General features: G+C 43.0%; 1 protein-coding gene across 5 annotated transcripts in view; it reads right to left on the bottom strand.

Moving 5' to 3' along the window:
• SCUBE3 (signal peptide, CUB domain and EGF like domain containing 3) overlaps positions 1-14,087 on the bottom strand; it is a 110,388-nt gene that overhangs the window by 65,236 nt on the left and 31,065 nt on the right. For all 5 annotated transcript variants that reach the window (XM_077928916.1, XM_077928920.1, XM_077928917.1 and 2 more), the window contains exon 4: positions 611-745. In XM_077928916.1, coding sequence (XP_077785042.1) covers positions 611-745 — 135 coding nt within the window. The remainder of the gene's footprint in view (positions 1-610; positions 746-14,087) is intronic.

Here is a 14,087-nt window from a genome sequence, read left to right as displayed (position 1 = left end):
CCAAAGAAGTTGGCACTTTATATAAATAGCCCTGGTTGTAAATGGTTTAGTAGTAATTATTAACATTACGCTGTAAATGCATTTGTTTTTATTAGCACATCTGTATCCAAGAGACAAAATACAACATGTGATATATTAAGTGAAGAGAGTCTCGAGAATTCTGCAGCTTAAGCTAAAGAGCCGGGCTCTCCAACCAAGACTACAATCAGCTGTTAACTCGGGGCACTTCCAAGTTTTGTGGTTGACAAATGCTTTTAATCAGCGTATTAAAACCTGCAGTTCATATGGGGACTGGGACTGAACCATCCCCATGATGATCACTGTTAATCCAAGACAGAGAAGCAAAATCAGAGTGAATGACTACCCTACCCCAGCCTCCTTTTGGCCTTGACTTCCAGTTTGATGCTATCAGTCCATCACTGTTTGGAGTGATATTGGAAAGGGCCCAACTTGTAAGCTAGAGTGTGCTCAACCATATAATAACACACACACAAATCTGACATCTCATAATGCCCATACAGCTGTTTATCCATCTATTTATGTAACCTTAATATCCAATCGAGGCAGAGGGTGACATGCCTGGCAGGAAATAAAGGCGTTAATGACCAACCTTCTGGGCGCTGGATGCAGGTATGCTGGTTATCACTCAGGAAAAAGCCATCACGACAGTGGCACTCGTAGCTCCCCATCATGTTGACACATGTTTGCTGGCAGCCACCATTCCCCTCTGCACACTCATCCACATCTGTTTCGGGAAGCAAAGGAGAGAATGAGAGTCTGATGCTTACATCACACTATTTATACAACAGAAAGACATCAAAGTATATAAACATATCACTTTATAAAAAGCAGTTTCCCATATTCCATTAAACTGACCCAACATTCTAGCACAGTTAAGTAACAAAATAGTGGATGGAGATAATGGAGATAGATGCCTTGATCTTTAGTGGTTGGGACCACCAGGGACAAGGAAACAGGGCTACACCCAAATCCAGTGTTCTTCCTGAGTACATTCATTTACCTTTCCCACGGGGAAAAGTAAGTGCCACTCTTAGACATGCTTTCAGGTAATGCTGGGTGCCCCATCCTCTATCAACAGACACACCATGCATTATAAATCCTAAATGCTGGTGACTGACCAGCATTAATAAACCCCCTTACAGAACACTGTTTCGATGGGCAAAAACAAATGTGGAGACTTGGGAGTGGCTCCCCCCACCCGAAACTGCCATTATTTTGTTCATCCACATGACACCACTGTTTATTCGCTGCATTTCATTTTCTGAGTAATTGTTTACCCACTGCAATTCAGTGTTTTGTTCAGCCAGACAGCCAAAGGTCTGTGGGGCAAGGGCAGCCCCTAGGCTGAATTACTGGGCTAACTACTTTCAGCTGCCTCCATAGCCTGAAGCCAGTCAACTGACCTCACAAGCTAACAGAGACACATCAGACCTTATAAAACCTGTCCATGGAAGCCAGTTCCTCATAGTCAGCAACTCACTGAACCAAGCAGCACATAAGACTCCCTTGCTTTGCCCCACCTGGCTGCTCCAGTATGTTGCCACTGGGCCACATGTGATTATGCCTCTGGACCATGGCTTCTGTTTGCCTGATTCAGTGCCTGATCTGCAGCCTGCCTCCTCCCTATGGCCCATTTGACTTTCACCTCTCTGTGCCAGGATTAGACCTCAACTGCAGCCTGCTGTATGTCACTTCTGGCAATTAACCTCAGCCCAAGCCAGACACACAATTCCCTTCTTTGGCTCTATGGCTTATTTTCAAACACATGCTGGACTTCCCTGATTGGTCAGTGGAAAAGAGCACACTTTTCCGAGTGTTGTTTTCATAGGTCTGGTGCACCTTTGCAGCTGTTGTGCTGGCCAAGGTGTTAAGGTTACCCAAAATCGCTTGGTGGCAACTCAAGACACAGCACAGCACCAGAAAATAACAGCCACCATTTCTACAGTTTTGCCTAGAAGGAAATAGGCTTCACTTACAAGAAAAGTAGAAAAAAGTTGGGTTGGTTTTGGGGGGGAGGGGTTGTTTATTTCTGAGAGAGAAGGCACGAACCTTAAGCAACACAGACTTTCAAAATCTTGGGCAGAGATTCTTTCTGGCTTCTTTAAGGGCCCAGAACATAACAGATGTTTTGCTATTTGGAGCAGAAAAGCCTCAGAACTCATTAATTTTAAGGAACCTCACACATCCAATCCACTCTTGTGAGCTCTTGTCCACTTGTCTATTTTAATTTAATAAAACAAAGCTGTAAACATGGCATAATGCTTTAAAGATTTGTTAGCCTGATTAAAACATACTGCTGTGTGCTTCCCTACACTAGTACTTTAGGCAGGCAGAGCCCAGGGTGCTAAAAGATAGTGTTGTGAGTTTGGGGCGGGGTTGAGACCCTTCTAACCGCTGGATCCAGCAAGTCTTAAAATATAAGCCAGGCCAGTTTCTTGATGAGGTGATTGCCTGGGTGATGGGCCATTAAAGGGAACAAAGGAAAGGGGATCAGTGCAAGGAGAGTGGAAAATATTTAGTGACTATATGGAAAGTAACTGTACACAGTTGAAAACGCTGGCAGCATTAAGATAAAATCAACAGTGTCATTATTGTTCGAGGGATGTAAAAATGGAGAACTGACAAAAATGGTTTTAGTAAAATATGCAGGAAGAGAATATAAATACAGTGGTACCTTGGGTTACATACACTTCAGGTTACATATGCTTCAGGTTACAGACTCCACTGACCCAGAAATAGTACCTCGGGCTAAGAATGTTGCTTCAGGATGAGAACAGAAATCATGCTCCGACGACGTGGTGGCAGCGGGAGGCCCCATTAGTTAAAGTGGTGCTTCAGGTTAAGAACAGTTTCAGGTTAAGAATGGACCTCTGGAACTAATTAAGTACTTAACCTGAGGTACCACTGTAAAATGAGCCAAGGAAGGAGAGGGAGGGAGGTCACTGCATATTCAATGGTATGTAAAATGTTTTGTTTGTAAAATTGAAAATTCAATAAAAAAAAATTTCTAAAAAAGGAACGGCTGGTGTTGTGGAGCAGAGCCCCAGAGAGCCATCCTCTCAACACTGGTGTTACTGTCAGTCAACATTAAAATGACAATTTGTACTAACCTTTTCTGAACCAGCAGGCATTGCTTTCAGAGAGTAAGTGGAAGCCACCCTAAAGGCGGTTGGGTGTTGTTGGGGGGGGGGGGTTGCACTAGGAGGTCTGCTTCCAATGTCTACCATCATAAGGATTTGGATTGTTTCTGACCAAGGTATTCCAGAGGACAGAATAGCATCACCCCTCATGAACAGCCTCTCAGCAGGTTGGCTGTGTCTACACACACACCCAGCAAACGAATTTGGCAACAGTTTACATGAAAGCATTAACAACCAGTTGCTGGCCACATTTTCCAAGTGACTTATGACTTCATATCATTCAATCACATTTCTTCTTACTCATCTCTTGTCTAAGGTAATGTCTTAACTATTTTAACTTTTTATTGGTATGTCTCACATCCCCCCAACTATTGTTGCTCACCACTTCCTGCTTGTCCTATGTCCTTTTCAAGACCAGAACTTCACATACTACTAAAATTGTGACTAATGTACATCTTTTTCCTGTCATTTCTGCTGCCTGCAGTCCAACAAACTATCATTTTCTGTAAGCTGCTATTACTCCAATGTCTCCTTCTTGACTAATATTAATCTCTGATCCAATACTTTTTGGAAAACCAAAAATAACCGAGTTTCCAGCAAAACATGTAGATCTAATCACGGCAGTGGTTCAGCCTACAGTGGTACCTCAGGTTACATACGCTTCAGGTTACATACGCTTCAGGTTACACACTCTGCTAACCCAGAAATAGTGCTTCAGGTTAAGAACTTTGCTTCAGGACAAGAACAAAAATCGGGTTCCGGTGGCGCGGCGGCAGCAGGAGGCCCCATTAGCTAAAGTGGTGCTTCAGGTTAAGAACAGTTTCAGGTTAAGTACGGACCTCCGGAACGAATTAAGTACTTAACCTGAGGTACCACTGTATTGTGAAAGCTTATCCAGTATCTGCCTGCCACTTTACGTCTGATCTTTTGAAATATTGGTGGCTAGAAATGCACACCTTCTCCTTCAAGTTATCATAGATGACCAAGTAGAGTGCTGAGCTGGTGCCTCAGGCAGGAGAAAGGTGCATTTTCTTGCTCTCAGGATCCCTCACATACTTGATCATAGAACAGAAGCGAAATATAACCAAACTCATTTCTCAACACACACACACACAGAAGGCAAGAGGCCCAGTGCCAAAGAAAACCTCCTGTGAACTCGAGCATTTGAAGCCCAACAGCTAAGTGGAAAGTTGAGCCCTTCGGACATCAGCCGTGGGGCCATGGAGCGGACTCCGGAAAAGTCAGAATAGCATGTCGATGACAGCATGCAGAGAGAAGGAATTTCAGATCAGACCCGAATACCTGAACAAATGTCTAAGGGGCTAATTAAAACACACAGACTAGCTCATATGCACAGAAAAGTCAAACGCACTGTCATGAATGGCGTCTTGCAGACTATTGCCAACTATTAAGATTCTATCCCAAAACATGAACATTTTAAGGACTGCTTAACCAAGTTGTTCAACACAGTGTTCTTTTAAAGCACATTTGGAGCACATTATTTGCCTCCAGGAATTCTGGGCACTGTAGTTTACCACTCGCAGAATTACAATTTCCAGCAACCCTTAATAAACTATAGTGTCCAGAATTCTTGGAGGGGGGGAAATGTGGTTCGTATGTGAGGTATGATGTGTACAGAGCCAATGTCTAGATTTATGACGCCAAAGGAAAGATGTATAGATATAAACTATAGGCAAATGGCTTAGAACAAAAGAAACTCCTCAATGATTTGTCAAATAATAACATTCTAAAATAGCACCAGCGTGTTTTGGAGTCTTGCCTCATGATCTTCCAGATTCTGAAACACAGAATCATAGAATCATAGAGTTGGAAGGGACCCCAAGAGTCATCAAGTTCAACCCCCTGCAAGGCAGGAATCTCAACTAAGGCATCCATGGCAGACGACCATCCAACTTCTGCTTAAAAACCTCCAAGGAAGAAGAGTCCACAACTTCCCAAGGGAGTCCATTCCACCGTCAAAAATATCCATAAAGAACCAAATATATTCATACCAACTGTGAAAGTAAGGAAAATCACCACAAAATGTGGCAGTTATGCATGGACAAATATTCTGGGAACGAGTAATATCCTTTTCACCTGTCCATAGAACCTCATAGCAAAGTAAATCAGTAGTTGGGGGCTAAGAAAGACTCATAATCCAAGCTGAGGTTGTGTCAGAAGTTGCCAACTCTAAAATCAGAGACCCATGGTTTGTGTGCTGCCACCCTCTGTGGTGAGCCATCAAGCTTCAAGGGAAAGCATCCACAGGAGGCCATTGGCTCTTCTGTGATCTGGAAGGAAGATAAAGGTCTCCCAGTCTGTCAGGGATTTTGCCTACACTGCAGAGCTTGACTCCTGTTTCTTCCTCAATGGTTGCTTAAGGCCCACAATTGACAACAGCTCCTAATTAATAGTAGACACTGGTAGGTATACAGCAGGCTCCCTTTTACAGGCATTCCCAGCAGCGATAGGATGGCAGTGGTAAGGGTGGTGCAGGATGTGGTGGTGGATGTGAGGCCAGCCAGCTCTCTCCCTTCAGAAATTGCTGCATAGAGGGAAAAGCCCAAATAGGACTTCCCTTTCTGAACTATTCTTTGAGTAGTGGCAAGATTAGGCAACTGGTTTAGTAGACAGACCTGGACCTGGATGCCTGATTTCAAGTCCCCAAGGGAAACATACATCCTGCATATGCATTTGTGCGAAGGAGCTCTCTATATATTTCCAGCTAGATTAAGCCATAGCCAGATTACATCAGATGGCTTCAACAAGGCAGAAAGCACTGTGTGTTTGTGATCATTTGTGCTCCTGTGTTTTCTCAATAATGTGATTTTTATCTTAGGCACATTAAGTCCCCTGCATGCCAATAACAGTCTGTAAAACTCTTACTGATAAAGAAACCATAATTTCCCTGAAGTCAACCCAAGAAAGACAAGATGCTGGTTAAAACCAGTAGCTAAAGTGAGACGGCAGACCTAATGCCTATTTTATTAAAGGCAACATAGACAGGCAGAAGACTAAAGATCCCCATCTTTGATTTGGACAACAGCTCAAATTCCTGTTCTGGTTCAAAAGGTCACTCGGAATCTTATTAGGGATAAAGAAAAGGACGATAATGGGATTTATTCTAGCAATAACCAAGTTCCAAAAAAACTTCCACAGGTCTCGGAAGAGGCAAGTCTGTAATACCTTCTTTAGACCTATACATTTTTCTCTCCCATATTACAGAACAGGAAGGTGGCCAAATACAGAACGCAGCCTGTTATGTAGATCTTTCCACAATAGATTCTTTAGTACAGCTGGGGCAAAACTCCTCCACAATCATCTGGAAGATGAATCAAAACAATGGTTCCACTCAGCGCTTAATATAGGTTTCTTTTCCCTGTAACAATCTTGCAACACACAAGCCAGGGGCAAGAGCCTAATACATTTACTCCAAAGTGAATCCCATTTGGTTCAATAGAACTTACCCCTAGAAAAGGTGCTTAGGACTGCACCTTTCAATCAGTATAGATCCTCCTGTCTGGAGTGTGTTAAAGTGGCTTTCATTTCTCTCAGCTACAGGCCCCTTATTTAGTCATTTTCTGCTTCCCTATTTGGGTTTAAAACAGCTCATGCCTCTCCCAGCTACTGACCTTAAATTAGACTTTCCTTTCCCCTTCTCAGTCAACAGCATGATAAATCAGCCGTTTATTGTACAATTCACAGAATCATAGAATTGTTGAGTTGGACCATGAGGGTCATCTAGTCCAACCCCCTGCAATGGAAGAATCTCAACTGAATCATTCATTACAGATGGCCAGCCAACCTCTGCTTTAAAACCTCCAAGGAAGGAGTGTTTAGCAATTCCCGAGGAAATCTGTTCCACTGTCAAACAACTCTTACTATCAGAAAGTTCTTCCTGATGTTTCGTTGGAATCTCCTTTCTTGTAACTTGAATCCACTGGTTCAGGTCCTACTCTCCAGAGCAGAAGAAAAGAAGCTTGTGTTTTATGAAGATGTAAGTCCCATTGAGTTCTATGAGCTAAATTTTGCTCTTCTAAGCTATTGGAAGGCATTGTTTACATACTTCCAAAAATGTATTTATTCCCAATTGTGTCACTGATATCCTTACCACTAGGCCATGTTGCATTTCAGAACATAAACAGAACACAGTTACATTTCTCTTCTCTCATCTGCTTGAAGGGTGAGATCCTCAAGCTGAGGAAATTAGTGTCTCTCTGATAAGTTAGACGAAGCAGAAGATGGATTTACAGGTTTGACTGGGTGACAGTAAGAAAAGAGTGTATGGATGTGAGAAATATCTAGAAAGAAGTGTAGCCCAGCCACTTAATTCCTACAGTACTTGTCCCACGTGATGTTCTTGCCAAGACCAAGTAAATTAATGATCTTGGTTTTTAAATGTCAAAGTTCTTACTCAGCTTCCCTGAAATCAACTGTTAATAAACCAGCTCTGCAGGAGGCAGAAACCAGAAGGAAATGACCCAGGTTTGTCATGAGAAAAGATAGCAGTATAGTCTGCAGCGACCAGTTTTCTAAAAGCTGCATTTAAAACATTGCATTGAACATTACTGCTGTACACTTTTGTGCCCCTTTAGTGATTGGATTGCTATTAGTTTATACTAAAAACTTCATTTTTATTGGTGTACAGTAAACTGGACTATGAAAACAGTGTGTGGAATGACATGTCTGAGAGGAAAGCCTGATGGAATCTAGTTCTTCCTCTGTACTCCATCATCTTTCTGTCTCATAGAACCTAAAAACATAGGAGTAGCCCTGCCAGATCAGACTAAAGGCCCATTTATTCCAGCATCCTGATCTCATAATGCCAAACAAGAAGCACATAAACAGGACCTGAGTGCAACTGGACTCTCCCCGCCTAGGATACCCAACGACCAGTATTCAGAGGCACTGTGCCTCCAACAGCTATTGCAGCTAATAGTTATTGATAACCTTATCCTCCATGTTAAAGCCATTATCAAGTTGGTGGCCATTTGTACATTGACTGACTGACTGACTGACTGATTGATTCCCTTTGATCCAAAGGTGTGTTAAAACATTAAACCCACATAAAACAAACTAGGCTAACACAAATCACGTTAACCATTACCATAAAAGCATCTTTAAAATAACAACCAAAATTACTGGATTAGTTCATAATAATGCAGCATAAGATGTCCAAGGAAACATAAACAACCCATAGTGATATGTACACGGTCCATGCATGTGGGTCACTCACGCATTTCGCTGTGGGCTGAAATGTGTGGTGTTGCTGCTTCAGTCCTTACACAAGATGTAAAAAGACTAAGAGTGAATCTTCCACTTTTCCTCCCAAGAAAGAACCAATTCAATATTTCTCTTCTTCCTTCTTCAAGTGTTCAACTGGAAAGCATGTGTCATATGGAGCCATAGAGGAGGGGAGGAAAGACCACAGGTGCACTGACAACCGGCCCCATTGTCGCTTCTGCCAAAACCATATTCAACATGGATCTGACTTAATATTTATTCTTCCATTCAGCCTCTCTTTGTTCCTCCCTTCCTTTTCTTGGACTCACCATATAATGGGAAAGGAAAGCAGGAGAATTGCCCCACCCTTGGCTAGTTCCAGATGTTTTAAATGTAGAGTTTAGGGTTGAGCGACAAATCCACTGGATTGTGTTTAATGGAAAGCTTATGCATGAATAATCCTCGCATAATAAGCTCACTAGCGATTTCCCCCACATACACTAATTGGAATGAAATCTGCCCTGCCCATTTTTCCCACTTCAAGAGGATTTGAAGATAGTTCCAGAATTGTCCTTTTCCCCCCTTGCTTCTCTTTCAAACTTACAAGACATCAAAAGCCCACTCCTATGCGTGGGTCAAAGCAATACCTGGCATAGCAAGCCTAAAGAATGCAAAGGGAGTAAGTGGACAGGAGATTGTATACTGGGAAACACAGTTTGCTGCTGTTGTTCTTAAACTCAGCACAGCAATCTGGTTTTAGCACCAAGTGCCAGCACTGAAACCTGTGAAGTTGGTACCTCCCAGCCATTCTAGCATCTTGTCTGGACACTGCTCTAGGTCTTGTGATAAACTACAGAAACGAATCAATCTCTCTTAATGGAGAATGCATATTCACCAGCTTTGCTTTTACAACTAGAATACAGGCTCACTCACACTTCCACTTGTGCCGTGCCTAGAAAGCATGAGTCCGAGCAGATTTCCACTGGTCCCATGCTTCCTAGGTGGTCTTGCATTTGACATATAGCTTTCCCTTGGAAAACACACTCTTTACTACTGAATTGGAACAAACAGCAATATGCTGTTTGATCTGATTTAGAGGTAAACAGCAGGTTTCCCCAGAAGGCAATGGTGGGGAAAACAAGAGGCATAGATGAGCCCTTAATCAAATAATGCCCTGGAATCTTCTGAGATTAATTAAGAGGGACGCGGGTGGCGCTGTGGGTAAAAGCCTCAGCGCCTAGGGCTTGCCGATCAAAAGGTCGGCGGTTCGAATCCCTGCGGCGGGGTGCGCTCCCGTTGCTCGGTCCCAGCGCCTGCCAACCTAGCAGTTCGAAAGCACCCCCGGGTGCAAGTAGATAAATAGGGACCGCTTACTAGCGGGAAGGTAAACGGCGTTTCCGTGTGCTGCGCTGGCTCGCCAGATGCAGCTTTGTCACGCTGGCCACGTGACCCGGAAGTGTCTCCGGACAGCGCTGGCCCCCGGCCTCTTGAGTGAGATGGGCGCACAACCCCAGAGTCTGTCAAGACTGGCCCGTACGGACAGGGGTACCTTTACCTTTACCTTTAGCCCCGTTTTTCTTATAACATAGTCTGAACAGGGGGAAATAGTGCTTCTGAGCATGTGCACTGTGCTTTGCGTTAGTTGGCAATATGATCCATGGGGTCATATTACACCTATTCTGCAACAGTCTGTAGTATGTTTCTTTGATAAACGGGTTAGTGAAAGGGGGTGATCGGCCTAACCACTAATTTCTTTCTATGCTTTCAATTAAACTGCTTAAGATGGTATTTAAACTCTCCTCAGCCCCATGCTTTTAAACACAAGGGGTAGGCTGATTAATTTGTCTGTTAACCCACACACATGGGTCTGTAGGGGGATAAAATATGGTTAGTTATATTACCTATCTTAAAAAACCAATGGGGGGTATGTTTTTAAGGCTGATTTGAACATTCAGAGTTGGGGGACGGACCCACAAATCTTCCAGAAGATGATTTCAAGTATATGGAGTAGCAAGAGAATAAGAATGAACATGCAATAAAGAACAAGAAACTCTTGGAGAAGTAAGAAGCACAGAACAACAATAAAAACAACCTTTAAAGCCCTAAATCAGGCATAGGCAAACTCAGCCCTGCAGATGTTTTGTGACTACAACTCCCATCATCCCTAGCTAACAGGACCAGTGGTCAGGGGTGATGGGATTTGTAGTCTCAAAACATCTGGAGGGCTGTTTCCTTATGCCTGCCCTAAATGGCTTGGATCTATTGCAGAGGTTCTTCTCCATTTCCCAGCCATAGCTGAGGCACAACTGGACAGAACCAAAAAGTAAAATAAAAAGGCCTTCTCAGCGGTCGTATCCACCTTACCCCATGAGATCTGTCTGACACCCACCCCTTTTATTGTTTTTTGATGACTGGTTAAAACTTTCCTTTTCTGGCAGTTTGATTTTTATCTGGTAGAATGATGCTTGGCTTAAAATTGTTTTTATCTGCCAAGCTAGTTTCTGTTTTTATGCTGTTGATTTTATTCTTATGGGGCTGTTTTGTTTTTAATTTCCTGCAAGCCACCCTGCACAACGCAAGTGCATTGGAATAGCAGGATATATAAGTTGTCTCAATAAAACAAACAATTCTTTCCCACAGTCACCATGCCCGTGCATCTGGATGTAGGGAGTGGGGAAAGGCTAACATGTCGGGCTGTGATTTCCAAGCAAACCTGAGCACTGATATCTCTTGTTTTTATAAATGAATGACAACAGTGTGGCTCATACATACTGCCGGATCAAGGCGAGCTCAAGCTCTCCAAAGTGAGGCTGAAGGTTTGTTTTGGCCTGGGCTTTATTTGCACACTTCCCCCCCATATTATGATTCTCATCATGTTTGCTATTAACTCATTTGTTTGGTCAGATGTGGGGCTCACCCTGTGTCAGTAGAGCAGGATCCTGGGGCTTCTACACTGGGAGGAAAACCTGCCCCCCCCATCCGCCCACAGCAGGGCTAATTGGAAAAAGAGGTGAGCTCCCACACAGCAGCAGGGGCAACTGATGTTAGATATTTAGATACATTAAAGATGTTAAATGATCCTTGTGGGAAGCTGCAGATTATTACAAAGACTGTAAAGCGCTGGGAATCACAGCATTTGATTCTCACATTGTGATACAGAATGAAGTTCTGCCCATCGTTCCTACGTCAGCACACAGTAAGTGGCTGTACTCGAAATCAGGGGGAAACCTCTCCTCCATTATATTTTCTGCCTATAAGCAAATATTTTTGTTTACATGGTGCTCAGTTTAAAAGAAAAAAGGCCAGTTTTGTGGTCTTAGTGGGAACAAGGTTGTTCTGAGCTAGTAGGCAATTATGTAAGCCAGCAGAATTTGCAAAGTATCAAAAGAGAACACAGCTCATCCAGGTTATGCCAAAATCAGTGCAGTTATATCAACCAAGGAAGAGCAGACAACCTTCAAATGCTTTCATGTTATAGAACCAAGTGAGGAAAGATAGGCAGGGGCCATTCATAAATTCCAGGCTAGGCTTTCTGATGTTATGCAAGTCCCATTACAATACTAAAAACAAATAAAATAAAATTCTATATGGAGCAAGGTTGCCACCTCTGAAGCAAAAGCAACAACCTTTCTATAGCTTAAGGTTACCAGACGTCCCCGTTTCCCGGGGACAGTCCCCAGATTTACATATCTGTCCCCGGACAAAATCCATCTATTTAGTAGGAAGTTGAAAAGTGTCCCCGGATTTATTGAAAAAATTCTGGTAACCTTACCATAGCTGCTCCCAGAAATAAAATGGCTCAGGTGTGCCTAGCTATGCCAAGCAGGAACCAAGGCTGTGTGGCATTAGAAATCACCCTCCAGAAACATCACATAACACGTTAGAAACAAACTGCTTCCAAACACTGAATAGTTCCATTTTGAAACAGCCTCATCTTTGGAGTTTTCACATCTATACAGTACTGATCAGATTATTCCAGGAAGAGGAAAAATGGGATAAAACTCAAGCATATCATTGTGTCTTCCTCCTCAAAAAAAAAAAAGTTCTTTGGACACTGCAAATGTGCAGAAATACCTGGTGTGTAAGTGCCTTAAACGGAGAAGGGACAGAAGGGGAGAAAATCATTCAAGGCTTGTACACTGCTATCATCCCATCAGCGGCTCTCCACTCACAGATTTACTGCATGGGAGTAAGAATTCAGAGCCAGCTACCTCCCCTGTCAGCAATTTCCCCTAAAAATGTGTTTGAAATATATAACTTGGAGATTACAATCTTTCAACATGAGACCCTGGGGCAGTGAGGGTGGGAGGGGCAGCATTTCACTGATGAAATGTCAGTGTTTAAATAACTCTGAAGAATCCCAGCTGTTGCTGCTGTTTTTACTTAAACTCATATGTCCAGACACAACAAAAATAGTATACAGGGCTTTAACAGCAAAGTTTTACAAAACAGTTCCTGCAGAAAACTACTCCCATATAGCTGCAGAAAGCAGGCAACTGTGGAATAGGATACAGGGCTACAGAATGCGCCCGCAGCCCAAATTCGCACAAGGAAGCCAAGACCCATCTCAGAGAAGGAAACAGAGCATTTGGTAATGAGAGGGGGTAAAGGGGGCAGAGATAAGTCACTGACAGAAAAGCAAGTGACTAAACACCCTGGCATTCACTAGAGGTCTAGATCCATGTTTGTTTGTTTGTTTGTTTGTTTGTTTGTTTGTTTGTTTTTATACCTCCCCATCTTATTTAAATTCCATCTTTCCTACAAGTGTCACAATTAAAATGCATACTGTATCTTTAAGTGTGACTTTAGTAAGCTGGCAACCCTAATATGCAGAAGCACTAGGGCCAACTTGTATATTTGGCAACGGTAAGTTAATGAAGACAGGAGTGCCTAGCGTGCTCTGGTCCATGGGGTCACGAAGAGTCGAACACGACTAAACGACTAAACAACAACAGTAAGTTAATGTTTATTAGAGACATTTATGCTTATGGTATAATCACACATAATACTTTTAAAAACATGCAAAAAAAAAAATACTGTAGTTCAAGACTTAGTAACTGCATGGCAACCAGGACAGAACAGTTACATTTCTGTGTGTGAATGGTTTTTGCTTCCAGGGGGCTAATAATAATAATAATAATAATAATAATAATAATAATAATAATAAAATTTTGGTACCCCGCCCATCTGGCTGGGTTTCCCCAGCCACTCTGGGCGGCTTCCATAGAAACCAAAGATACAGTAAAATATCACAGATTAAAAACTTCCCTGAACAGGGCTGCCTTAAGATGTCTTCTGAATGTCAGGTAGTTATTTATCGCTTTGACATCTGATGGGAGGGCGTTCCACAGGGCGGGCGCCACTACCGAGAAGGCCCTCTTCCTGGTTCCCTGTAGCTTTGCTTCTCGCAATGAGGGAACCGTCAGAAGGCCCTCGGTGCTGGACCTCAGTGTCCGGGCAGAACGATGGGGGTGGAGACGCTCCTTCAGGTATACTGGGCCGAGGCCGTTTAGGGCTTTAAAGGTCAACACCAGCACTTTGAATTGTGCTCGGAAACATCTCAACGGAAAAGCAAGTTTGGCCTAACAGATGAGCAATGAGAGCGATATAGACTTTTGCTACTATGAGAGGTGTGAAGGTGGATTTGTGATGTCAGCAATCTAGAGTCTTTGTGGCTTTAAGAAAAGTTCTCATGCATGTAGG

Source organism: Podarcis muralis, chromosome 5, assembly GCF_964188315.1.
Source record: "Podarcis muralis chromosome 5, rPodMur119.hap1.1, whole genome shotgun sequence".
Lineage (NCBI taxonomy): Eukaryota > Metazoa > Chordata > Lepidosauria > Squamata > Lacertidae > Podarcis > Podarcis muralis.
Note: the sequence above shows the minus strand (reverse complement) of the source record. Positions and strands in the feature narration are given on the sequence as shown.